Below are 27354 nucleotides of genomic sequence, written 5' to 3' on the forward strand. Positions count from 1 at the left end.
TGGGGTTTGAGCTAAAAAAAACAAACTGTAGTTATATTTACCGACAAAATGCAAAAAGAAAATTCACTTCAAATTGAAAGGACGTGGAATGTGGACAGAATCGACCCCTTCTAAATACCCATCACTCCTCCTCTAATGCCTGTCTCAACAACTTCGTCTTCTTCGTCTTCTTCTTCTCCTCTCTCTCTCTCTCTCAACTATGCTTCCAAGATGCAGATGTACCTTCTTTTTGGCTGGCGAAGAGAGTTTTGAGAGAAGAAGCACAAATATATCCGCCATTAGAGATGGTAAAAGCTCCAATATGAGCTCTGCGTACCCAACCGGCTTGAGGATTCTTATAGAGCGTTCAAGAGGTGAACCTAACATTGTCTGTAAATCCACAATGACATGGAGAAAACGAAGACCCATCACGGCTGGAGCTCAACGTGCTGTTTCCTTCAATTCTGGAGAAATCGAATTTAAATCTCTTAAAACATGTCACCTGTGCCAGAAACGCTTGAGCCCCAATAAAGATGTTTTCATGTACAGGTAAACTAAACCATTGATACTCTTTCACTTTCCTCTTTTTTGTTGTTTTTTTTTTTTTTTGGGGTTGAAGTTACTTAATTGATCTGAACAATTCGGAAACTTTTGTTACAGGGGAGACCAAGGGTTCTGTAGCGTGGAATGCCGAAGCCGGCAAATTTTCTTAGATGACATGAGAGAGATTGAAGCTTCTACTAACGCTATGCTATCATCATCATCATCATCCCCTTGTCGATCAAGCAGGCGGGTTCGAGATTCCGGTTGGCGAAGATTAAGCTGACCTCTACTCTAATTTCTAATCTTCATTTCTGTGGCTTCAATTGATCTTGAATGAAAACTTATTTGTCCAAAAATTTGTATTCCCCTCTCTCTTTCTCTCTACTGAGTAGCCAAACTGTCTTTTTGAAGATGAAACACATGTGAATAGTACTCTGTGATCCCTGAAGCTAGTGCAGAAACATATCTTCTTCACTGGAGCAGAGCAATGAGACATTCTTCTACTTCAAAAAAATTATTTGCAGTGATAATTAATTAAATTAAAGAGTTTATAATACCAAATCATCTTCTTTTAGAAATATCTTGGAGTGGATACTATATCTTTGGTGATATTTAAGAACACGTGATTCGCAAGTGTACAGTTTTGCTATTTTTTTTTATATATTTCCATCCGCGTTGATACCACTAAATCCATTGCCAAATCATGATTCTTTATTCCATAAAAAGAAGAAAAATGCTTTTTTTGGTCACATGACAAACATATGTGGATTCTTGACATGGAGACAGAGAATTACAAAAAGATCATTAGTGTTGTTAATTTAAAAAAAAATATAAATTTTGTATGCATTAAAATGAAGATTAGTTTGAGAGAATTGGGACTGGGAATGAGATAGGTGGAAGTGACAAGGAGAGAAAGAGAGAGATGCTCGAGTTTCGGGAAATTGGAAGAACAACAGTCATGAATTTAATTGCGTCATTCAGAGAATCAAAAAGCATAGAAAAGGGAAAAAGAAATCCAAACCCACGTAACCCATTTCATGATTTTTCAGAATTTGGAATCTGTAGGGAAAAAGGAAAAAAAAAAAGAAAAAGAAGAAAAATCTTGCCTTGGGTTTATGATCTCTTAATCTCGTGGCCCTGCGAAAATAATCGAAAAATCTCTCTCTGGTTTTTGTTCAATTAAAAGAGCCTTAATTATTTAATTTACTTTTGTTTTCGTCCATATCTTTCTATTTCATTTTTTATTTAGTTTTTTTTTTTCTGGATTTGTTTCGTTTCTTTCTCGTTCGTCAAATCTGAAAAAGGTTTTAAGATTTTAATTTTACTCTCTCTCCCCCTTCTTCAAACTTTGATTCTCTTCCTTTGTTTTTGTTTTTGTTTGACCTGATTGGTTTGGTGTGTGCATATGTTTTTGACAGCAGAAAACTGACACTCACTTAACTAATGCGAATTTAATTTAATTAGTGGGGGGAGTAGAGTTTGGTTGATATTGAGGGTGGAGAGAGAGAATTTTTATTGACGATTGCCCTTTGCGGTTTTTTGTGATTTTTAAGTGTCCTAGGGTTTCCTTTCTTACTTTACTCTTCTTTCACAACGAGGGTTTTGATTTTGAAAGCTTTGGATCGTGTTCTTCTCACTTGGGTCGTTGGTTTTCCTGATTTCTCCTCTAGGTCGCCGTTTCTTCCTGCTCTCCTCGTTTGATGTGATTATTGTTGGATGTTCTTTCCTCAGATTTGCTGAATTTTCCTGGTTTTTCAGCTGGGTGGGTTGGTTTCGTCTATTTGGAGAACTTCTCAGTATAATTCGAGTTTTTTTATTGGGTGGATATCTCAGATTCATACCTAATTCGGGGTTTTCAACCCAATTAGTTGATGAAATACGGTTTATTGAAGAGGGATTATGATAAAATTGTCGGGGGATGCTGTAAAATTTTCCCGTTCGAGGGGATAGTGGCAAATGTATTGGAGGGATTAGATCACTTTTTTAGTGTTTGATCTGTGTTTCCGCGGAAAGGCTTTTGGGTGTTCTTACGAAGACTTATTGGTGCTGTGAGTTAGTTCTATTCTTCAAATTAGGTGAAGGTGGCCTCTGTGATGATCATGGGTTTTTGATTCAACTTGGTATTTTGTGGTATTCTTCGGAATTGAACTCGCGTTATATTCAATGCTACTGGTAGTCTTCTAGTTTTAAGGCTTCCCTGCACAGCAACAAGTCTAGCTGATTATATTGCAGAAGAAGATTGCTCCCCCATGGCTTTATTTTGATTCTCTCGGGGCTGCCATGTATAAATGATGTTTCATGCTCAAGGTCCTTCAAAGCATACTTGTGGTCTCCTTGCAGTTTTCTGTGGAAAGGTCCCCGATTATAAACAGGAGGAGGAGACTTCAGTGGATAGCCCAAAATACCCTTTTCCAGACCTTGTTTCTTCCGGGCGACTAGAGGTGGAAGATCTACTACCGTATTCTCAGCATTTGCTGATGTTTTTTTTGGAGCTGAGCTGCCAGTCAAGGTACACTAATTTATCCATCCTTTGCTTGTTAATGCAGGTTCAAACGCTAACAAATCCTACAACTGATGAGTTCCAGCGAGTTCTTGATTCATTTGAGCCAAGTTTTGTTTACTTGCAAGGAGAGAAGCTTTCCAATGAGGAAGAAATAGGTCCTTTGGTATGGTGTGGCGTTGACTTGTCAAGTCCTGAAGCTATATCTGCGTTGTTTGGTCCGATATTACCTACTACTGTAAGTGATTTATATCTGTAGCAGCTATGTGTAATTTGTGTTCATTGGTTAAGATTTTTCTCCATGGTTAGCAATATCTTTTATTGCTTCTCAATATATCCGTGCTAGAATGCTTAGCAACTAAAAGACCTCTGAGGACGTGATATACTGGTTTACGAGCAAATGCTATTGTCGTTTTCAAAAAATGTATATAAACTACTGGGAAAGTTAGAGAAATTAGCACAATATGATGACAATCAAGTTCTTTACTGTATCTCATACTGCAAATTGCCCTTAAATCTTTTTGGGGCTTGCAACTTTCTTCCCACCCCTTTGTCCCCAACCCAACCAGGCGAGATTCAATTCCAAGATGTGGTCACAAAAAGCCAGTGTCTTTACCAGCTGAGATAACCAACACCAATTCCTTTTAAATTTGATGCTGAGAGCACGTCCTATAGGTTCTGTATACATGGAAAAAATTTCCCTAGGATCCTGTGGTCAGAAGATCCATAACCATACTTTTGCGTTGAACTTTTAGCTTTACATGATTGTGCCTCGTATTGTATGTTGTGGATTGGGAGTGGTGGAAGGGAGGAAAGCTAGAATATTATGGTTAGGGAAAGTTGGAAGATGATGGTTAAGGAGAATTAAGAGGGCATAGGATTCGGGACACTTCTGACCCTTGGATATCTCAAGGGAACCTGAAAACGGAGAAACAAATGGGTATTCAAAAGTTAGTTTAACATGCCTTGTGATGGATATTCAAATGGATGGGGAGTGGTGGTGGTGTTTTTTTTTTTTGGGGGGGGGGGGGGGGGAAGCTAACAGAAGGACAAATGGGAAAGTTAGGAATGTCATGAAATTAACATGAATGCTAACCCTTTGCATTTTGCAATCTCAAGGAAGCAAAGAATAGGGAAAAAGAATGTGAGCTTGTTAGTTGGTTCATATTCAATATAGTGTTTTCTCCCCTGATATGTTGGTGGTTGTTAATGTTGCTTACTCTCTTTATCTTTTTTTCCACCTTCAGTCTCTTGGGTATGTAGATAGTTGATATCTCCTTGTCTCCCCTCCCCCGGGGCGGGCCTTTCCACTCTCTTATAATGGTGGTTCTATGTAACGACTATGTAATGGGCTGATGTCAAGTTAGTTTATGAGGGTTCCCCTGCTTGTTGATTTTTGCACTGTCGGTCCCCAGTTGACATAGTTCTTACATTCCGTTTATTTCCTTATCAAATTTTGGTTCAGGTTTATTTGGAGATCCCGAATGGAGAAAAATTGGCAGAGGCACTTTACTCTAAGGTAATTTGAATTGGAGGAATTTTAAAGTATTTTTCTTGTTCTTCTGTTAACAAAGTATTGACCATGGTGATTCGGTTGAATAGAAAATTGTATTTGTCAACTGGAAACATGGATTTTAATTGGTTTAGCATGTTCTGCAAGTGTTCTTCTCTCTAAAGAATCCATCACTGAATCAGCAAGTTTCTGCTTGGCAGGGTGTTCCTTATGTGATATATTGGAAGAATGCATTTTCTTGTTATGCTGCCTGCCATTTTCACCAAGCTCTGTTTTCAGTGGTACAGAGGTATTAATACATATTGCATGGGAAAGTCTTGCATGAGAGGGTTCCTGTTGCATCATGGATGGTTGAGTTAATGTTTCTTCACTCTTTGGATGAGGCATGGCCTAAGATTGAACTACTGTATGATCCTAAAGCAATTATAGCCTAGGATTGGACAACTGGATGATCCTTACTGTCTGATTTTATGCCTATTTTTTAGATGATTAATCTGAAAGGCTTCACCTGTTGAGTAGTAAGGATTGTTTATTCTATTTACTTTCGTGCTATGGAATAATAACATCAGTTGGTAAATACATGTTAAGCTCCAACATAGAGGAGGGCTACAGAAGCCATGCTTGGGGTGTAGCATGCCTTATTTCTTTAGTTTTTATGTTGTAAGGAAAACTTAATTATCATGTTGTTGACTATTTTTTTTTTTTGGGGTGGGTGGCAGTTCTTGTAGTCATACATGGGATGCATTCCAGCTTGCACATGCATCCTTTAGGCTCTATTGTGTACGAAACAACCAGGTCTTGCCAGCTAACAGCCACAAGGTTAGTGGTAAGTTGGGTCCTCGCCTACTTGGGGACCCTCCTAAAATCAATATTGCTCCTCTTGAAAAAGATGAAGCAGAAGAAGAGGAAGGTTCGCCTGGTTCTCTCCCTTCTATAAAAATATATGATGATGATGTGAGCGTGAGGTTTCTTGTTTGTGGATTGCCATGCACATTGGTAAGTTGTGATGACTTCTTAATTTCTTCTCTATATTTTCCTTTTGTCAACAGATCCTTGTTATTCTTTTCATGGTATTCAATACTTACAGATTCCGGTAATTGCAGGATGCTTTCTTATTAGGATCTTTGGAAGATGGCCTCAATGCTCTATTGAGCATTGAAGTAAGTATGATTCAAGAGTTTTTTTTTTTTTTTAACAATATTTACCTAACCTGGCTTTTACATTATGTTTATACAACTCAACTCAGCCTTATCCCAACTAAATGGGGTCGGCTATGTGGATCCTTTTTCTCCATTCAGCTCTATTCAAAGACATACTCATTACTATTCCTAAGCTATGCAAGTCTTGGGTGGTAATTTATTTGAACTTCAAACACAAGCGAAGGAGTGTAACGCGTTAAATGGGAGGGGTGAACTTGAAAGCAAGTGAAAAGAAAGGACAAACTAGAATAAGAGAAGAAAGGAGGGGCATTACTGGAAGTTAAAGAGATAAATAAGAAAACAAAGGGAATTGTAAAAAAGGTGCGGGGACAAGAATCGTCTTCGACCTCATGATTTCATAGCCTAATAAGAAAGGTAGAGGGTTATTTGAATCACAGGTTAGAACTCTTCAATGGGATCTTCAGTCGGGCTGAAACTCAAAGGGGAGTTCGATTACTCAAATCTACAGTTTCCAACTGACAGGCATTCAACAGAAATCAAACAATGGAATAAAACTGCTGCAACTTGACTCAAGCGGAAGAACAACAATTCAGATCGGAGTTTGATTTATTATTCGTAACAGAGGTCACTTTCAGGTGTGAGCTTCTAGGGTTTGAATCACTATCAAGCAAGGGTGATTCTCTAAGTTGGAGAGAGGAGAGAGAGAGAGAGAGAGAGAGAGAGAGAGAGAGAGATTTAAAACTCTATTGTAGTTACAGTATCAAATATTGTACCATGAGGGGGGAGAATTAGTGTTCAATTGAGAGTGGGAGAAGCCTAAGTTGAGTCATAGTCTAAGTTAGTCATTGTTATTTACTTTAGTTAGTCTTTGGTTGTTAAGAGTTGGTTGCTTGATTAATTTAAGGGAGAGGCTGTCCACAATAGAGGCATACCATCCCACTCCTATCGTGTTCACCCTCTCTCCTTTTCTCCATCTCCATCGTTCTGGTTTATTGTATTTGGTTTTGTCATATGGTATCAGAGCCATGAAGAAGAAGAAAGAAAGAAAAAAAAAAAAAAAATTCAATTACTGGTTCTCTTCTTCTTCTCTCTTTTTTTGTATCTGGTTACTGGTTCTCTTCATCTTTCTTTACTCTAATTTTCCCCTGCAATGGAAGGCGCTGCCAATGAATGTCTCGATCTCGGGATGATGGGATACGGATGCAAGCATTACCGGAGGAGATGCAAGATTTGAGCTTGCTGCTGCAACGAGATCTTCTCTTGCAGTCACTGCCACAACGAGGCTATGAGCACCTTCAAAATCAAGTTGAAGGCCTTTGATTTGGGCGGGCATCAGATTGCCCGCAAAGGCTATAATGATTATTATGCAAGGTTGATGCTGTGGTGTACTTGGTGTATGCCTTTGACAGAGAGATGTTTCCAAAGTCGAAGAAAGAATTAGATGCCCTACTCTCTAAAGAGGTCATGTCCCATTCCTAATACTTGGGAACAAGATTGACATACCCTATGTAGTTTTAGAGGAGGAGCTGCGTTATCATCTATTCGAGTTATCATCTCCTGATGTTGTGATCTTCGTTGCTGTCGGTGATGTTGGGATATTCGTTTGATTGTCGTCCAAGCCTCGACATCCCCTTCCTCTTGGTTACCCCTCAAGCCCAAGCCCTTGGTTCTCGGGAACGAAGTTTGAAGACAATCCTGTTATTTAAAACCTTTTTTTGGTCTTTCCAAATTTACTTTTGTTCTATATGTCTAACTCACTCCCTATCCATATTTAATGTTATTGCCTAGTCTGTCCCCAAACAATAAATTCTAATTCCCTTCGTGTCCCATTGTTCATTATTTACCCAACACTCCTTGGAAATTCTGGTTTATTACAATTTTGTCACTGCTCCTTTTTATAACTTGGGTATTTGGTATTTGGGTGGGCCCATAGTGAACCCAATAGGGTATTTTGACCTGGGTTCCGCATCAATTGAGGTTTGCATAAAGTAATTACAGATGTGCCACGATCTTGTTCATCTTGGCTATTTTTTGATTTGGTATCTCACTCGATGTCAACCTGGCAAATCCCCTCCCCCCCGAAGGTGATGTTGATGGTCAACTCTGGGATGAGAGCTTAAGTCTGAAAGTTGCATTAGATCTGGGCAGAAATCTGAATTGCGGGGCAGCAACAGTTGTACCGGCAGTATGAATCAGCAACAATTATTTTGATGATGACTAAGGAGTGATTCTGGTCTTCAAAAGGCAACAGCAATGAGCAGTCTCCTAATAGCAGCAGCTGTAGCTTACAATCTCATAGCAGATATAAGATGAATTAAACAGAAAATTGAGAAGGGGAAGAAGGGATGGAAGGATAGAGGAAGAAAATATGAATAGAAAAGAGGGAGGGGGGAGGTTAGGGGTTTCGGCTCTATCAGCCAGGCTCTCTCGGCAGGATAACAACATTGCACAAAAGCAATCTCAATTAATCTTCATCATTCTTGTCTGTTGTTCTTGAAAGAATACATCTATTTTTAGGCTAAGCCATTATGACAATCTACTAACAAAGTCATCAACATTTACCTAACTCCCACCTAACATTGACTAAATTCCCAACAAACTTACCTAATTTTGACAAGGGAGCCTACCCTTTAACAATAGGGCCTCCTTTATTCACAATGCTTCCACAAGCTCTTCAATAATAAACAGAATAATAAACAGACATGACACATGCTCTAAACGATTGACCAAACCCAACTTGCATCAATTTTCCACACATGGGCAGGGCCTTAGTCTTGGGTCTAGGCCAAGCCCATTAGGACCAATAATACTTGGGCTTATGATTCTGGTTTTGATCCACATCAATAGTCCTAGCCCATTAAGGCTGTGCTACTTCGGATCTACATCAACTCTCCCCCTCTTACAAAAAATTCGACCTCGAATTTTGAAGAGGATAGGAAGGAGTGTTGTGTTGTGCACATCCATCTTCAATCCATAGCAGAATTCAGGAAGTGCTTTGAAGATACGAATGTAATCTAGTAGGTGTGGAGTTCGTTCTTCAAAGTACTTTGGTGGAATAACAAATTCCACGTGTTCAATTTCCACATCATCAGTCGTGTTCATGGGATCGTCCATGAACGTGTCTTCCGTTGCTGGCTTAAGTTCCCCCTTTTCAGACTCCGGTGCACTGATAATCTCGACGGTTCTTCTTGTTGGGGGACCATAATCACCTCGGATGTCTCTTCCTTGACGACTTCGACATGGACCTCCTTGGTAGGACCTTTGAACTGTTGGTCTAACATCTGCAGAATATCTTCCGTTGTCATAATAGCATTTGTAGGAGGTGGACGGTAGCCGGGACAAAAATCAGCTTTAAACTGTTGAAATTCTCTCTTCATAGAAGCAATTTCTTCAGTAAATTGTCGTACAACTAACATAAGAGCATGTTTAGGGTTGTTATAACTCTCCCCTTCCATAGCTTTGATACCAAATAATGCAAACTCGACTTTAAACCGGGAAACCAGCGGGAGATAGATTGCAGCCAGGATCAACACCAGAATAGAAGGTAACAAATACTAGGCAACCAGCTCTGGGAATGTATATTGGAAAGATCAATCTGGCCAGTATTTTAGGAAATCAAGCAAGGTTGAATGAAGAGCAGGATGTGCCCTCAAGATGCCCTGAATATGATCTCAATAGGCTCTGTAATTAACGAGAGCTTAAGTCTGAAAGTTGCAGCAGATCTGGGCAGAAATCTGAATCGCGGATGAGCAGCAACAGTTGTACCGGCAGTGTGAATCAGCAACAGTTTTTTTTATGATAACTAAGGAGTGATTCTGGTCTTCAAAAGGTGTGGCAGCGGCAATGGTTGCAGTCTCTTAATAGCAGCAACAGTAGCTTACAATCTCGCAACAGATATAAGATGAATTAAACAGAAAATTGAGGAGGAGGAAGAAGAAGGTATAGAAGAAGAGATAGGAATAGAAAAAGGGGGGGGGGGTAGGGGTTTCGGCTCAACACTCAACTCCATGCATCATTGTTGGTCGTATAATTCTTCTATAAAATTTTCCTTTTGTTTTAAAGGATTAAGCTAATTACACAACACTCCAGACCCACCCCGCTACTTCATCCATACTATTCTAATTCTTTGTGCAACATCATTGTGACAACGTGGTCACAGGTACGCCTTGGTGTAACGGTAAGGTTGCTCCATTGTGACGAAGTGGCCATGGGTTCGAGTCTGGAAACAGCCTCTGTGCGAAAGCAGGGGGTAAGCTTGCGTACATTATGACCCTCCCTAGACCTTGTAGTGGCGGGAGCCTCGTGCACTTGGTACACCCTTATCATAAATAAAGAAGGAGAAATAGAAGATGATGTTAAAAAGGGTGTACCAAGTGCACGAGGCTCCCGCCACTACAGAAACAATAGGACTGAAAGTGAAGGATATGATCTTGAATGTCTCTAGCCAGCTCGTCTATGATGAGTGCAAACAAATATGGGCTTAAGGCTAATCCTTGATGTAATCAAATTTTGATTGGGAATTCACTACCTTTTCCCCCCACATTTCTTACACTAATCACTACACCATAATACATATCTTTAACTATGCCACATATTTACTCGAAACTTTTTTCTTCTCTGACACTTGCCAAATTAACTCTCTAGGGACTTTATCATAAGCTTTTCTAAGTCAATAAAGACCATATGGAGATCTGTTTTACATTCTCTAGATCTTTCCATTAGTTTCCTAAGCAAATAAATAGCTTTTGTTATTAATCTTCCTGGCATAAAACCAAATTGGTTATATCTGAAATATTAGTTTCTCGTTTTAGGTGGGTTTTAAAATTACATTAGTAGTGTCACTTTTTCCAAAATGACTTGGATGAAGATATGGAAAAAGCATGCTTGGATCTTTTGGTCAATATATGTGATCATTGCACCTTCTAAGATAAATTACTAAATTATTCTCCTTTTGATGCTACTTTTTGCATTACTGCTGCTAATTCGATTTTAAATTTTAAGAAAGAACAAAAGTTCTTATTTTCTTGTTTTATTTTGTGGTCGTGTTTCAGATGCGGGGGAGCAAACTTCATAATCGGGTTAGGTATGTTGTTGCATAAGACCATTTGCCTTTTCTGTTGAGGGAGGGAAGGGAACAACATCTCATTTCAACCACACAATGTGCACATGCACACTGTATTGCAAGTGGTTCTCTTGAGTTTTTAGTTTTAGACTTGTAGTTGTGTGAATAACTTATCAGTATGCAACCACTAAAATATATGATTGACTGAATCTAAGAATGCTATGTGCTTTGCAGTATTACCCTGACATTAGAAGAGGGAGGAAGGGATGAAGAAATACTTATTCTTCTTGAGACTGTAGTGAATAAAATGTTCTTCTTTGGGGACCAACTTGAAAAAGTGTGTTAGTGGGGGGGGGGTGTTCTTGGATGGATGATAAGATATACCACTCGTAGCATGTGAATTTGTTGGTATTTTTTTCTTCAAACTGGTTTTAGGTTGGGGGAGAGCACAAGAAGATAGCTGCAGAGAGTATTGACTGCTGTTGTACAATACAGCTATGTTACATGGTTTCTGGGTATGAGTTTTGGTTGTAGTATTTCTCTAATAATCAGAAGCCTATGGCCTGCAAATCTTTAGGGTAAGGAACATGGATACTTAAGGCCAAGTGTGGACATTCTTTTAGATACATCGTTTATGAAAATAAAATGCAATTTCAAGTAATCAGGCAAGCTATATTCATGAAAATAGAATCCACATGGTACCATTTTAACCTTTTGATGGTTCCTTGGAAGAAAATTTTTTGCTTCTGTGGTATTGTTGAAGCTTCTGGGTCTAGCAGTTACTCATAGCCATTCTAAGGTCCTTCATGGATGCAGAACTTTGTAGCAAAGAGCATTCCGCATCAGAAATATGTTGCATCCTCTCTATTATCAACATCTTCCAATTGATGCTTTGATTGGTTAATGCTTGTGTGGGTGTGCTCGTCAAGTAATGGGCGTGAGGGGTATTTGGGGATTCTTTGCGAGGTTGATCATTTTTATTTGTCTTAATGTGTTACCATCTTTGGGTTTCTTTAGCTCCCTTGTAATTACATTCTATTTTGTCTAAGTAGTGTTTTAGGTAATTCTATTTAGTGAGGGTGTTGTAGTAAAAGGCTTGGAGTTCTTTTGACATCAAGGGTATGAATGCAGAGAGAGAATCTATCTATCAGTGAGGGTGTTGTAGTAATTACATTCTTTATTTTGTCCCAGTAGTTGATGAGGTCTTTGTTTTTTGCTCGAGTAAATGAAGAAATTTATGCTGATGGATTGCATAATTTCTCTTTCCAGTGCCCCTCCACCCCCTCTTCAGGCTGGGACATTTTCTCGTGGTGTTGTGACTATGCGATGTGATATATCTACCTGCAGTTCTGCTCACATATCACTTTTAGTCTCTGGTAGTGCACAGACTTGTTTTGATGATCAGGTAACAAGATTTACATATAAATATCCATCGGAAGATTAAAGCCTTGTTGTACTGGAGTTCTATGCTTATTTGATTCCTAAAGTTTATAGATCTGCGTGACTATTATTTATGTTTTTTTTAATACATAAATTTTTTAAAATCTTATATTCAGCTTTTGGAGAATCATATAAAGAATGAGATTATTGAAAAAAGTCAACTAGTCCACGCTTTGCCTAGCTGTGAGGAAAACAAGCCACCTATCTCTGAGCCTTGGACCTCTGCATCAGTAGCTTGTGGGGCCACTGTATTTGAAGTTTGCATGAAGGTCCCAGCATGGGCTTCACAGGTTTGTAATTCTTTCTTTGCTTCACTTATATGAGTTCTAATGAATAGAATAAACTAGTCGGGTGCCTATCAACTGCAGTAATCTAATGTTGGTCATTGTATGTTTGGCTGTGGATTACTGATTGCCCTGTTGACTAGGTGTGCTGTGCAATAAGTCAATTGAACTTTGAATTTGTAGTTTGCATGAAGGTTATGATATGAGTTTAACAGGTCTTTATTTTTTCCATTGGCCTTTCTTCTATTTTGTAATTTAAGTACGGAATGAACATATAAGATCGGACTTGGGAGTTTCCGTAATCAATGACAAGCTGCGAGAGAGTCGTTTAAGGTGGTATGGTCATATTCAAAGGAGGCCTAGGGATGCTCCAGTAAGAAGGAGCTATATAATTCCAATCGAAGGAGCTAAAAGAGCTAGGGGCAGACCTAAAATGACCATAGGAGAAGTGGTGAGGAAGGACATGCATAGTCTAGGTCTTGTACCAAGTATGACCTCGGACAGAGCCTATTGGAGGATAAAGATCTATGTCGCAGACCCCATTTAGCTAAGAATCTCCTGACGTGCTGGGCTGTGTTTCTTTCCTCTTACTATCTTTCATTTGCCATTTTTTTTTTTTCCATCTCATTCCCCATCCCGCTTTTCCCATCTTTGTTTCCCTTTTTGTTTAGAACTCTGTTTTGTTTGGATCCACGTAGCTGACCCCATTAAGTTGGGATATGGCTGAGTTTGTTGTTGTTGGTCATCTGCTACGTTAGTCAATTCACTTGATTAGTTGGGACCTTATCAGCTGCTGCATTAAGCTAATCTTGGTCGATGTATGTTTAGTAGTGGGTTGGCCATTGCCCCAATTGACTCCTGGATGGTGATAGGTCAAAATCACCTCCGTATCTTATGCATGCAGACTGAAGACCATTGTGATGATCAGTTTCTCTCTTTAGTGGTTGGTAAATAATATAAAGTCAGATGACCCTTTCATTTAGTGCTTTGAAGAAATCTGAACATGCTTAGCTTTTTTTGCTAGGTTCAGCTTTTAGTCAGTTCTTTGTGACTGGAGGGGCAACAGTCCCAAGTTGTTGTGTCGCTGGAGTTAATTCTTTCAAAGCACTGAATGAAGGGATCATCTGACTTTTACTGGATTTAGGGGGTTGAAATTTATTATTTACCGACCACTAAAGAGAGAAACTGATTGTCATAATGGTCTTCAGTCTGCATGCATAAGATACAGAGGTGATTTTGACCTATCAACCAGCCAGGAGTCAATTGGGGCAATGGCCAACCCCCTACTAAACATACATCAACCAAGATTAGATCTTGCCCCCCCCCCCCCCACCGGCCCCACCGGCCCTCAGCACATGGAACTTGACGCTTGCGTTTAGTTGATTTCTAGGAAATTTCGGATAGGAAAGCTGTTCCCAATAATTTTGGAACAGGCATTTGGTTGCTTTCCTAAGGAAAGGAAAAGCAGTCCCTGGGACAATTTTGGGAAGGTGATTCCCCACAAAATTTGTCCCACAGAAAGGTTGGAAATATTGTATAGGAAATCCCTTCCTCACTTTTCACTTGACTTTCCAAATGCAACTGAAAAACACTGAGAGAGAAGCCACTTCCCTAATATTCCCTTTTCCTCGCCTTTCCCATCCCTGGGAATGCAAAAAATCATAGCCTTAGATTTTCGTAGATGTAGTTTAAGTAATGTATAAAAAGGCCTAGTGGGTCTCGTATATTATCAAGTACTGCAATCTCTTCATTGGAAGAAGGAAAGTTATTCATCACATCAGGAATTGCTTAACAGGACATCATAGAGAAGAACAGGTGTAGTTTAGGTTTATGATCCTTGAAGATAGCTTAAAGATCTCAGAGCAGTCAGTTGTTTATAAGAACGTCTGCCTCAACTCAACTAAATATTGGGATCGACTGGATGAATTCTGCTTCTGTCATTCCTTTATATTTGAACCATGACAGAAGTTTAACTTATAAACAGTTTTATCCAACACACAATAAACACTTGTTAACTTCCCTTATCTTCTCCTTTATGTGAGTTTGGTTGGGTTGACCAAATACCATGTGAAATTTTGACCTTGTTTTGTTGCATGCCTTGGCAGGTTTTGAGGCAGTTGGCACCAGAAGTTTCTTATCGTAGCTTGGTGACACTTGGCATAGCTAGCATTCAAGGGTTATCTGTTGCTTCTTTTGAGAAAGATGATGCTGAGCGCCTCCTCTTCTTCTGTACAAGGCAAGGGAAAGATCTCCATCCTAACAACTCAAGTCCTTGTAGTCCTCCAAGATGGTTAAGACCACCAGCACCTGGCCAGAAGAGAGCTGAACCATGCCAAGGAGCAATAGATGTCATCCATAGTGGATTGATTGCTAAAAATGGAGCGACTTTCTCCAAATTAATAGATGATGAAAAGAAGGAATCCAGATCAAGAGATGAGGTCAGCATGCCCTTAGTACCTGTTAGACAAAAACTGAAAGTTGCTGCAATGAGGCCTATTCCTCATGCTCATCAGCACAAGATGCTTCCCTTTTCGGGTATTCCGGAGGCAGATGGGAATGATGGAGGACAACCAAAAATTAACTTATCAATCATTTCCTCCACAAAGCATAATTCTGCAGGGCCCACACCTACCACACATCGAAAATCATTTTCAAGTTCATATCAAGCACAGCAGATTATTTCATTGAATCCCTTACCCCTGAGGAAACATGGCTGTGGAAGGTGTCCAATTCAGGTCTGCTCTGAGGTGAGTTGTTCTAGAGCAATTTCCTTGAGTAGGTTAGAGTGAGTTAGATTTAGGTACATACTATGGTGTCAGATCTGGGCTATTGGATCAGTATTCAGGCAGCCCCAGCATGATGATGTCCCACTTCATGTGCATTGTGGTGGCATGGATCCTATGTTAAAAACATAGTACATTATTAATATTTAGGAATAAAATTTTTGAAAAGCATGAAATAGATAATGCTGTGTTCTTTTTGCAGGTTTTTCCCCCTTTTGAATTTTGTGGTCATATAACATACTTTGCCTATAGATATTGAAATTTGTTCAATCTTAACCCTTGATTAGATTCTCTATTGTGAGAAATAGAAAATTAGTATGATGTCAGGATTAGAAATGAAGAAGCAAGCTTCCTTGAAAATATTGTAGAATGCGGCTAATGTGCCTGGTGAACTGCAACGTATGATTCAATGATGGTACGATTAGGTCAAGAATGGTACAATACAGATCCTTATGACATCTAGTTTGTCAACTTTTAAATTGTTCCAACAAATTACTTTTCAAGTCTTATATCAATTTAAATATGCCTTATATGCATTGGTTTGGGCCATGTGCATCGGTTTGCTTTGGCTAGCTCCTATGTTTGGACTGCTTCATAATTTTTTTTTTCTTTCTAAATCTGTTCTCTGCCATGTTCTTAATTGCAGGAGGAATTTTTGAGGGATGTCATGCAGTTTCTAGTCCTTCGCGGTCATACCCGTCTTGTCCCTCAAGGTGGGTTAGCAGAATTCCCAGAGGCTATACTCAATGCAAAGCGTCTTGATCTCTATAACTTGTATCGAGAGGTGAGCATTTTTAATATTTGGTTGGTTTTAGGGAACATCTATTTTCTTTAAATGTGATTTAATTTTCTTGTGGTGTTGCTTCAACGTCAAAATTGTTATATGATGGAGCTGGTGTAGGTGGTTTCAAGAGGAGGCTTTCATGTTGGGAATGGCATCAACTGGAAAGGCCAGGTCTTCTCAAAGATGCGCAATCACACACTGACCAATAGAATGACAGTATGTCACTTACCACAGCATTTTGCTTTTCCAATGGCTTGAGATTCATTATAGTCTGGCTGAATCTTTTTTTTTTCTTTTTTCGTAATATAATTTCTTCCACGACCTAAGAATTGTATCCATCTATGATAGTTAACAATGGTAAACGGTGTCCAACTAGAATCCCCCCTGCCCCCACAAAAAAAAAAAAAAAGAACAAAGAAAGAGAGATTCACCAAGTGTTTTAGAATTACACTATAACAGAACTATATAAATATATATACAGAAAATAAAATTTTAACATTGATCATTTAGTTTGGAAGCAGCCTCTACTGCGAAGCAGAGGGTAAGTCTATGTACATTTGCCCTCCCAAACCCTGCATTAGCGGGAGCCTTGTGCATCGGGACACTCTTTATTGATCATTTAGTGGACTGTTGTTTGAAATTTAGATATAGTGTAAACACTAAATAAATGTTACGACACTATTTACTAATGGTTGTGCATATTCTGCCAGTTTATCCTACATTGGTGCTTGAATCCACATGAGCCACCTATAGAACTACTAAAATAGAAACCTGTATTGTACCTCCATCCCCCTGATGCAATATGAAAATAATCTCGGATGCAAGCAGACCCAATAATCAAATCTGTGATCAGATCTGAGATAAAGAAAGCAACTGCATTGTTAAGGGAAGAAATCAGATCGATGCAAGGGGGAAGGGAAGAGAGATGAAATTGATCTTCTTGGGAGGAAGGAAAAGTGGAGAATGTTAAAGACCTTTTAAAATTCCTAATTTGACTCATAAAAGGTCTCCTAATCACTCTAATACACTCAATAAAGTAAATAAACTCAAAACAGAACTCTATCTAGCTATTAAGTATCCTAATCTAATTCAATACACTCAACTTAACTGCTAATCCCATGTAATAATATTATCCCCACTTTATGAGCTTATAAATTGGGCCCAGTGCATCAATAGACCCAAAAATAAGAAGCCCAAGGTTGGTCTAGACCCAACCATGGGCCAAAAAAAAGTCTTATGAGGCCAGATTGACCCAATTGGACAATCTTAACTGCATCAATTCCCTCAATGTTGAGAAAAATTTCTCCCACGAGTTTTGTGAAAGGGCAGGAATAAAAGTACTCGAATGGGGTGTCGGCTCCTTGTCTACAACTCAAAGAAAATTCAAAATATGAAGCTTTGGGGTTGCATTCACGTTTGGGAAATTGTGGGGAGAACGAACTTATGGTGGGGAATGGATTTCACTTCACTTCACTTCACTAGTTTCCGTCGTTACTTGCTCCACAATCTTCTCACCTTCCGTTTGCCGTTATCAGCTGTTCTTGTTGAGGTTGGATCGCTGGTGTTGCTTCTTTCGGCTTTGAGCAAATTTCACCAGCTAACCCTTGAAGAACGAATGTCTGGTGCATGTGAAAGGCTGTAGGGAGCACAAATTTCTGTTGCAATCAACGAAGCCTCTTCGTTCTTCCAATCACTCTCGACCCAATTTAATAATGCGCTGAGAAAAATCAAACACTTCACAATAAGCACCATCACAATACTGAGAAATGGAGAACTCAACGAAGACATCATCCTCAGATTCAATGGTGATATGGTTGGTCTTGGATAGCATCCACCACAGATCGCGAAACGAAATTACCATGTTGCCCTTTCTTCAATAAACAAAATAGCAAGCTTTATGTTGGGCAAGCGAACTCTAAACTTGAACACAAAGGAATCCATGGTTAGGTTTGCTCTGATACAAATTGATGCAATCTGAAAATCCAGATTATGGATCTCAGATGCAAACAAAACCAATAATCAAATCTGTGATCAGATCTGAGATAAAGGAAACAACTGCATTGTTAAGGGGAAAAATCAGATCGATGGAAGGGTAGAGAGTTGATTGGGAGGAAGAAAAAGAGAAGAGAAGAATTCAGGCTTGGGATACCAATCCCGTATGCACTACCCATGAGCACCAAAGCTTTTAGTAAAAACTCATATTCTTTACTCAAATCATCTCTAATTGGTTGGGGATGTATTACATTTACATATATAAAGACCTTTTAAATTCCTAATTTGACTCATAAAAAGACTCCTAATCACTCTAATACATTCAATAAAGTAAATAAACTCAGAACAGAACTCTATTTAGCTATTAAGTATCCTAATCAACTCAAACACTCGACTTGACTACTAATCCCATGTATTAATATTATCCCCACTTTATGAGCTTATAAATTAGGCCCATTACATCAATAAACCCAAAAAAGAATCCCAAGATCCATAGAACCCAATCTTGGGGCAAAATAAAGTCTTTCTGCGACCTAATTGGACAATCTTAACTGCATCTACCCCCTCAACTCACACACAAATAAAGTCATTGATGTGATTTTGATTGACCTTATTTGCTTGATTGAAATTGATGGTATATTTCTGGTTCCCAGGGGGTCAACATATGACAATATTAGCAATACTTTGAGTGAGAACTGTCAAAAGGTGTACCCAGTGCACGAGGCTCCCGTCACTGTGGGGTCTAGGGAGGGTCATAATGTACGCAGCCTTACCCCTTCTTTTGCAGAGAGGCTGTTTCCAGAGTGAGAACTGTCAAAAATTGGTGAAATATTTTTGTTTCGACAGAGATCAAATCAACCCTCAGAATAACCTCAACATTGCTTATTTGAGCAACCAAGACACTATCACTTCTGAGAATATTCATTAAATCCATGTTGCCTGCAGGATTATGCTGTTTGGCTTGTGAGAGTGACCTTATGCCTTATAAGCTACTGTGTGTAGCCTCTCAAAGTTCAACAATACCCTTTAATTCATTTTCTTTGGTTGTGTACTGATGGTTTCTGTTTCCTCTCCCCTTCCACTTCCAGCTCTTTCTGATACCTATGTCATTATTTCTATCCCAAATCAGTATTTCTATGCTTCATTCCTAACTTAGTATCTTGTGGTCTGGGCTCCTGCTTATAACCTGTGAAAAATTGTCACTAGGAAAAAAAAAGTTGAGATATTTTTGTGGGTTATGTTGCAGGAGCTCTGCTAGCCGTTACTTTTTGGAGGTCTATGCAAACTTATTCAGATGTTGACGTGCTTGTTTGCAGTTAATTGCATTATTCTAGATTTATCTGTTGCGGGTGTTGACTATTCCTATTAATTAAAAAAGAGTGTCCCAGTGCACGAGGCTCCCGCTAAAGCAGGGTCTGGGAGGGGCAAATGTACACAGCCTTACCCGCGCTTTGCGGAGGGGCTGTTTCCATGTTTCAAACCCGCAACCTGGTGGTTGCAATAGCGCAACTTAATCGTTGCACCAAGGCTCATCCACTGACTAGTCCCATTAATGTTATCAAAAAATCTCATACAAATTCTGTCGAGAAAGGATCTCTCTCACTATTGTGTCTGTAATCTTTGTGATTGCACCAGGGTGTTGGGAATACTCTAAAAAGGCATTATGAGACGTATCTGTTAGAATATGAGCTGGCTCATGATGATGTAGATGGAGAATGCTGCTTGTTGTGTCACAGGTATGTTCTCTCTCTCTCTCTCTCTGCAAAAATTATTCCATCTAATCTATTTAGGTAATTATCTTGTGCTTCGCTAACAATGGGTTGGTGCATCATTTTCTCAGTAGTGCAGCAGGTGATTGGGTGAACTGTGGCATATGCGGCGAGTGGGCCCACTTTGGCTGTGATAGACGGCAGGGCCTTGGTGCTTTTAAGGTATGCTGCAAAACTATCTGTCATTCCCAGAAAGTTAGCTGGCTGTTACTGCTTCTCTGTTGGGACTGCATAGATGAATATAATTAACCGTCTTCCTTAAAACATATCTATTGCCACTGTCTACTTTCACTGGCAAGACGATCTGTTTTATCTAGTTCTAATATGTTTCCATGTGGAACCTACACTTAAGCTTTTTATTTTTTGGGTAACGAACCTACCCTTAATAATATTATATGGCGTGGTGGCCTATTCTCATTTTCCCAGTTTGAGTTACTGATTTTGTATGGATTTGTGATAATGCAAGAAACCAATATGATAGCTATGCCTCCAGAAAAATAACGTAACATAGTCATGATGTTTGAAGTTATTATAGAATATGAGGTAATGGGTCAGATCTGTACAGGTCCAAGCCCAGAGAATCTTGGACCCATGCGCATGGACCCTTGTCCGTCCAAGATCTAAATGGATGGATCTTAAATATGGATTGGATTTGGATTTTTTGCTTCCTCACGTGCTCTTACACATATAATACGTAGGCATTAACCCTTCTACTCTGGGTTGTTATTCAAGTAATAGTGCCCCAAACTTGATCCAGCCTGTATTCTACAGACTACAATAGTCATGATATTACTTTCCAAACCCAGTTAAAAGAATTCTTTGTTAGTGGACATTAGATCTGTTATGGATCTGGGTCGTTATTCAAGTAATAGTGCCCCAAACTTGATCCAGCCTGTATTCTACAGACTACAATAGTCATGATATTACTTTCCAAACCCAGTTAAAAGAATTCTTTGTTAGTGGACATTAGATCTGTCATGGATCTGGGTCGTTATTCAAGTAATAATGCCCAAGGATTTAAGTCTCGGTATCGGGTATCGTATCGGTCAGGCGATTTTAAGAGACGTATCGTATTGGAGATACGTATCGATCGGTGCAGAAACGCATGAAAATGATCAAAATACACATGAAAATACACTTTTGGACACAAAAAACAATATAAACAAGCAATTTGTGTCATATATCATGCATATATACTCAGATTTGTGAATAATCAATAACCAGACAAGTACAGCACTTTGAAATTGTTATAAAAGATTAAATGATGAAATTCTTTACATATAGAGTCACTCTATTGCCATGAAGAATGTCGGGGTGGATCAAAGTCATGTCCGTAAGGGTCTTTAACAATAGGAGCGACTAGGATGATGTTGTGTCTTGTCCAGAACATAAGCACAACATCGAGCCGTCAAAATCGATGGTAGTGACTCTCCCACTCATAGTAGAATTGTGTACTGCTCTGGAGTGGCTAATGTCACGACAAGACTAGGTTGTGCTTGTGCTTGATTCTCTCCGTATCCATAACTTCCATACCCTTGAAGCCCCATGTCCATAGCCTGAAGAAGAACTCGATGCATAATGCCCATGGCCGATGAAGCACCAAAGATAATCGAACTAATGCTAAGTGACTCCATGCCACTCATAAGCACATCACTATCATATGGATTGTGGGAGCGCTTGCGACTTGCCCTTAGTGCGGCTTCCGCGAGTAAGTCTTATGGCCAGCAGGCTCAAGACCATGATCCATATCTTGGGTAGTATGTGTGTATCCCGCCTCACATGTGAATCGAACCCCAAGACGATGTTGTGAAGCCTGCCATAGCCACCACCACTACCTCCAAGACCATGGCCACCACCACTACCATCATCATCATCGTCATCATCATCATCATCAGCAGCAGCAACAACAACAGAACCACCACCACCATCACCATCACCATCATCATCACCATCACCAACGTCGTCTTCATCCTCATCATCAACATGTTGTTGAGTTCCTCCATACGGATGACCTGACCTCGTCCGCCTGACTAAACCTTCTTCAGAGCTACTTTCATTTTCTTCAACATTAGGACAAGGATCTTGTGATGGTGGCTGTGTTGCATCCTCATCCATCTGTTGAATGATGCTCTCTATCACCTGGATCGAGGTTTGGTTGTCTGGCGATCCTCACTTAATTGATCCATCACCAATACCTTATCGGTATCTTCTATCCATGCTCTAACTGGATCTTCATCGTCAAGTAGGTGGTTGATGTCGATTGGGTTGACATCTACATCATCTCCTTCTCTTTCCAGCTCTAAATACTTAAGCTTCAGCTTCATGTTGTAATGGACATACACTAGCTTCTCCAACTTTGAATAACTAAGACGATTCCGGGGTTTGGTGTGTATCAACCCGAATGTACTCCAGTTACGTTCGCAGCCACTAGAGGATGCCGTCAGGGATAATACTCGAATTGCAATTCGGGTTAAGTGTGGAGCACTAGTACCCCCATAATTGAGCCACCAATCAGCTGCACAATAATAAATGAAATATTAAAAGACAAAACCTTAAAACAAATTTTAAATGATATAATAAATTAGGTAAACCTAACTTACCTGGGCGTTGTGTGCTCCTAGCATGGATAGCCATTTTATCAGCAAAATCACGAGTGGCCTCCCGAAAATACTTAGCCTAGAGAGGTATTAAAAAAAATATATATTAGTTCTACTTCCACCAATCACTCTATTCTTGGTTTCAATCATTTATACAACTAATTTAGTTCTAACCTCAACCATGGCAAGTGTGGCCTTCGCTACATCTGGCTCCATTCTGTTCACAACATTCCTTAGGGCACGCAATAGATCCGGTCTACACCCTATATCATTGGAGTATTGGATATCCGGATTCAAATAATATGCTGCACATGGTTTGTAATGGATGGTTAGAAACCTAGAAATTCTAATAATAAATAAATAAATAGTAACTTACTAACTACTAAGTGTTTAAAATGAAACCAAAGTCATATACTTATAAGATTACCTGCCCAGTGAACATCTTGAACCAACTTATTTTCCCATTGATCGGATATAATCTTCAAATACTTCTTGTTTGATGTTGGATTATTCTCATGTATTTTTTCTTCACACATCCCATGGCATCTACCATCTTACCCATGGTCTGCTCTTTATCCCCATCAACCTCTCGAAGCAGACAAAAGAGTGGCATCATAACATTATAAAGTCGGCCCATTGCAGCCCAAAAATTTGAGGAGGTAACAAGATCTTGAACAAATCTCCCAATTTCAAACCTTGCATAATTGCTAGTCAACCACTCAGTAGAGGTGAACATCTGTAGCAGCCCATGCTTTCGGGAAATGAGGCTATCAATTGCAATGTAATTTGTTGCAAATCTTGTTGTTGCAGGCCTCACTAAATCCCCTTGTGTATAACTCCTCATCAATGCCAAAACCCAACTATGGTTGTAAATAAAGTTGGTGATTTTCCTTGCATTACCAACCAACTTTTGGACCTTGGGCAATTCTCCTATGTCCTTAAACATCAAATCTATGCAATGAGCTGCACATGGTGTCCAAAATAAATGTTGCCTCTTTAACATAAGCAACTGACCAGCTTTCTTGAAATTTGCTGCATTGTCAGTTACTACTTGGACAACATTTTCTTCTCCTATGTCTTCCACAACTTCATCCATTAACTTGTACAAGTAGTTGGCATCTTTGATTTCACTAGATGCATTGACCGACTTGTGGAAGATCGTCCTTCCATCACAGTAGATAAGAAAATTGATGATGGATAATCTTGTTGGTCCACTCCATCCATCACACATGATGGTCACTCCATATAGTGGCCACTTCTCCTTGAACCTCTCTACATACTCATGCACCTCTTGGACAATATCATCCAAGTAAGGCCCAGCAATCTCATGAGGTGTGGGTGGCTTAACATTTTTCCCACACCGCTGAATCTCCTTTACCATGGCCTTGAAGTGGGGATCTTTGGCCTTATGTGGTGGAATCATAGAACTGTGGAACCATCTGGAGATTGCTCTGCCTATCCTTTTACTAAGTGTTTTGGGTTGAAAGCTTTCTTCAATCCTCTGTTGGCTAGCATCCCTTGCTCTATAGACATTAGGATCCATGTCTCTGATATCTGGGCTCTTCTTTCTCTTACCCTTACCAGTCTTTGTAAACCGGTCAAACATCCCCTTCACACTGGTTGCTCTACTAAGGCCAACAGGCTGCTTACCCTTACTTAGAGATGGACGACAAGAGGAGCCAACACCAATATCTACAGGGCCCTGGCTGGGTCGAGTTGATTGACTTCTAATCAATTGCTCAGCTCTCCATTGTTGCTCTTTTGCTTCATGTCTTGATTGTTTCATCGCCAATGCCAACTCTGGGTCCTCCTCTGCTTCCATATCCGATCCTTCATAATCTTCAAAATCTTCCATCAAAATTTTCACCAATGCATCAACATCATCATGTGCTTGCTTGGATTTTTTTTTGGAATCTCTAAGGTGTTTTTGCATTGCCCTGCTTAACTCTACAGGGCACTTGTGTACACTTGGAAACATTTCCATATCCTCCTGCCATGTGCTCTTTTTGCCGAGTTACCCCACCTCCAAGATGTTGGGTGTCACAGAAGTTGCACTGTGTATGCAATCTATTATTGTTTATTTTGGTACAATAAGACCACCCAATGTCTTGTTGTCGCGGCATCGTCCTAAATACCAAACAAAAGTAGATAACTATATAAGATATATGTTAAACAATATTCAAATCCACACATCAATAATTTATTATTTATACAACTATACAAGTATAGACACACATTATGATGCATGTCATGCATTGCATCATCTTCTTTTATTTACTACCTAGCAAAGTTGCCATAAACAATATTTAAACATTTTTATATTTTCTACAACTAGTTACACATTATTTAATTTTTTAAATAATTAAAAAAAATGACATAATGTACTACATATATGAATCTAAGTCTTTGATTCTATTTCAGCCAATTATACATTTTATCAAACTATAATGAAAGAGTATAGATGGAAAAATCAGATTTTTTACATTTTTTTAAGTATTTTATAAATTCAGAAAATACCCAAAAAAAAAAAAATACAGATTTTAGGGTAAATGTATAATCTTCTTGGGATGTCATACATCTATACATAATGTACTCCATATCTTATAAACATTACCATTTGTTTTAAAGTTAAGAAGAAAAAAAAAAAAAAAAATTCATTTTAAAGAAGGAATTTTCGGTTTTGGGTAAAAATGGTCAAAGAAACATGGATTTGAAACCAAATCTTTGTAAATGCATACAAAGAATGCAATTTCTATGTTTGTTTAACATATTCTCTTTGATTCATACCAAAAAACATACCAATAATCAAAGATTAAAGCAAAAGATTCAAGTTTTTTTCAAAAAACTTACCTAACCCTTCAAGAGCAGCTTTTGAATTCGAATGTAGGCTGTTAGATCCACCAAATGATGTGATTTCAGCTCCTCTAAGTTCGTTTTTGGCAAAGAATTGAAAGCCCTCAAGAAATCTTACCCAAAAAGCAAGTTTAAATGTGTTTTTGGAAGGGTTTCTCAAAGCTGGGAAGACCTTTTTTCTGCCTGGACTGCTAGAAATAGAGTTTTGGGTGAAAATGATGAAATGGCCATGTGTTTTTTAAGTTAACGATACATACCGAGACGTATCGAGTCGTCTCGATATGTATCGGTATGTATCGGTCGATACATATCGAGACGTATCGATACGTATCGATACATATCGAGACATATCAATACGTCTCGATACATATCGTTTTTTAAATATAAAAAATAATTTTTTTAAAAAACTCTCGGCTGTATCGATACGTATCGATCGTATCGTATCGTATTGGTACGTCTCGGTCGATACGTCTCGATACAGTCGAGACATTTACATTTTTTTAAAAAAAAGATACGTCTCGGCCTGTATCGTATAGACCACGACCGATACCGAGACGTATCGGCCAAGACGATACGATACGCACCGAGACTTAAATCCTTGATAGTGCCCCAAACTTGATCCAGCCTGTATTCGACAGACTACAATAGTCATGATATTACTTTCCAAACCCAGTTAAAAGAATTCTTTGTTAGTGGACATTAGATCTGTTATGGATCTATTTATTGCCACAAGTAGAAGAAATTGCATTGCTTTTTCCACATTATGACTGAGTGCTTCGTGCAAGTGAAAGTCCAAAGAGATTGCTGTCTTTTAAGGCAGACATGATATAACAATGTTTTTGATGATGTGAATATTGTCACTGGGTACCACACTTATGTCTACTACACCGAGCAGCTTCCTGTAGAGATTTATTTGTTGCTATCAACTTAACATGTGTGCAAGCAGCACTTGATAGGTTTTTGTCTTAACTGATTTAGATTCGTTTTTGAGAGTTTTCACTTGGGATTGGGTTCAATGAATCACACCCCTCCACCCTTCTGGCAGGAGTTGATCTGATTGTGTGATTCTGACCATCTTTGGATGGTTCTACCCCTCTCCCTCTCAAATGTGAGTTGTCCGGTGAGACACTTGAGTTGTCGCCTTGTGCCTGTCAAATGGTTGTAGCCTATATGGTTTTGAACAATTACAGCTCTACTATGTTTTGTCCCAAGGCAGGTCAGGCTACATGGATCATGTCTCCATTCTATTCTGTTTAAACCTGTCTGTATAAAAAGACATTCGTTACTTTCTCACCATTTCCTCCCAAATCATTTTCTTCAATGTACCTATTTGGTTGGCATGGTTGGTGGTGGCTATATTTCAAATGAAGGGACTAGGCAATATGGATGTGTCCTAATTATTCGTGTGTGGTGATGGCAGGATTATGCAAAAACGGATGGGCTGGAGTACATTTGTCCTCATTGCAGCATAACAAATTTCAGGAGGAAACCACAGAAAATTGCAAATGGATTTGCCCTGGGGTAAAAAGTTTCAATGCCTATGTAATCTTCTTTCTTCTAGTCTCTTTTATTTTTAGTCATGTTGTTAGGCATAAGAGAAAAGCCCCTATTTGTTTTGGGGTCACTTGTATTATATTATTATCCTTCCATTGTCGTATCATCATAGGTGGTTTCAAGAAAGAAAGGGGTGAGGGGGGAGGGGGGAGGGGGGGAGGAGACACTCCCACAGGGAAAAAGGCATATGTTTGTGTAAGAATGCAAATATTTGAAGAGCCATTGTAGAGTATATAGCCCCCTTGAAAATCAGGTAGGATGGGTGTGACGGGTTAAGGGTTTGATTCTTTTTTCCCCCCCTTCTCGCCACACCGGTTGAATGATCGGAATTTTTTTTTTTTTAGAATACACATACGATTTATACACAGTTAAAATTGCCTGCAACTGTTAAAGCTCAGAACTTACGGATTTGATATTTAACCCTTAAGATGATATTACTAGATGCAGTAAGCAGTTTCCACCATTGATGGAGAATTCAAGGTTTTTAATATCTTAATGTATCCCCTGATATTGACTGATATGTATCTTATTTTTAGGGTAC

General features: G+C 39.1%; 2 protein-coding genes across 2 annotated transcripts; both read left to right on the forward strand.

Annotated features, from left to right (window-relative positions):
* Positions 1–200: 200 nt before the first annotated feature.
* On the forward strand, positions 201–805 carry LOC122655075 (FCS-Like Zinc finger 17-like). Its single transcript, XM_043849316.1, has 2 exons — positions 201–528; positions 640–805. Exons 1-2 carry the CDS (start codon positions 302–304, stop codon positions 803–805), a joined length of 393 nt encoding a protein of 130 aa, XP_043705251.1. The 5' UTR covers positions 201–301.
* A 1767-nt stretch (positions 806–2572) lies between these two features.
* On the forward strand, positions 2573–26937 carry LOC122654319 (AT-rich interactive domain-containing protein 4). Its single transcript, XM_043848366.1, has 15 exons — positions 2573–2963; positions 3069–3260; positions 4488–4541; positions 4736–4824; positions 5255–5531; positions 5639–5695; positions 10747–10778; positions 12027–12162; positions 12314–12487; positions 14587–15228; positions 15911–16048; positions 16166–16264; positions 19676–19776; positions 19881–19971; positions 26680–26937. Exons 1-15 carry the CDS (start codon positions 2811–2813, stop codon positions 26782–26784), a joined length of 2340 nt encoding a protein of 779 aa, XP_043704301.1. The 5' UTR covers positions 2573–2810; the 3' UTR covers positions 26785–26937.
* Positions 26938–27354: the final 417 nt, after the last annotated feature.

The sequence above is a fragment of the Telopea speciosissima genome, chromosome 3, assembly GCF_018873765.1.
Source record: "Telopea speciosissima isolate NSW1024214 ecotype Mountain lineage chromosome 3, Tspe_v1, whole genome shotgun sequence".
In the NCBI taxonomy this organism is placed as follows: domain Eukaryota; kingdom Viridiplantae; phylum Streptophyta; class Magnoliopsida; order Proteales; family Proteaceae; genus Telopea; species Telopea speciosissima.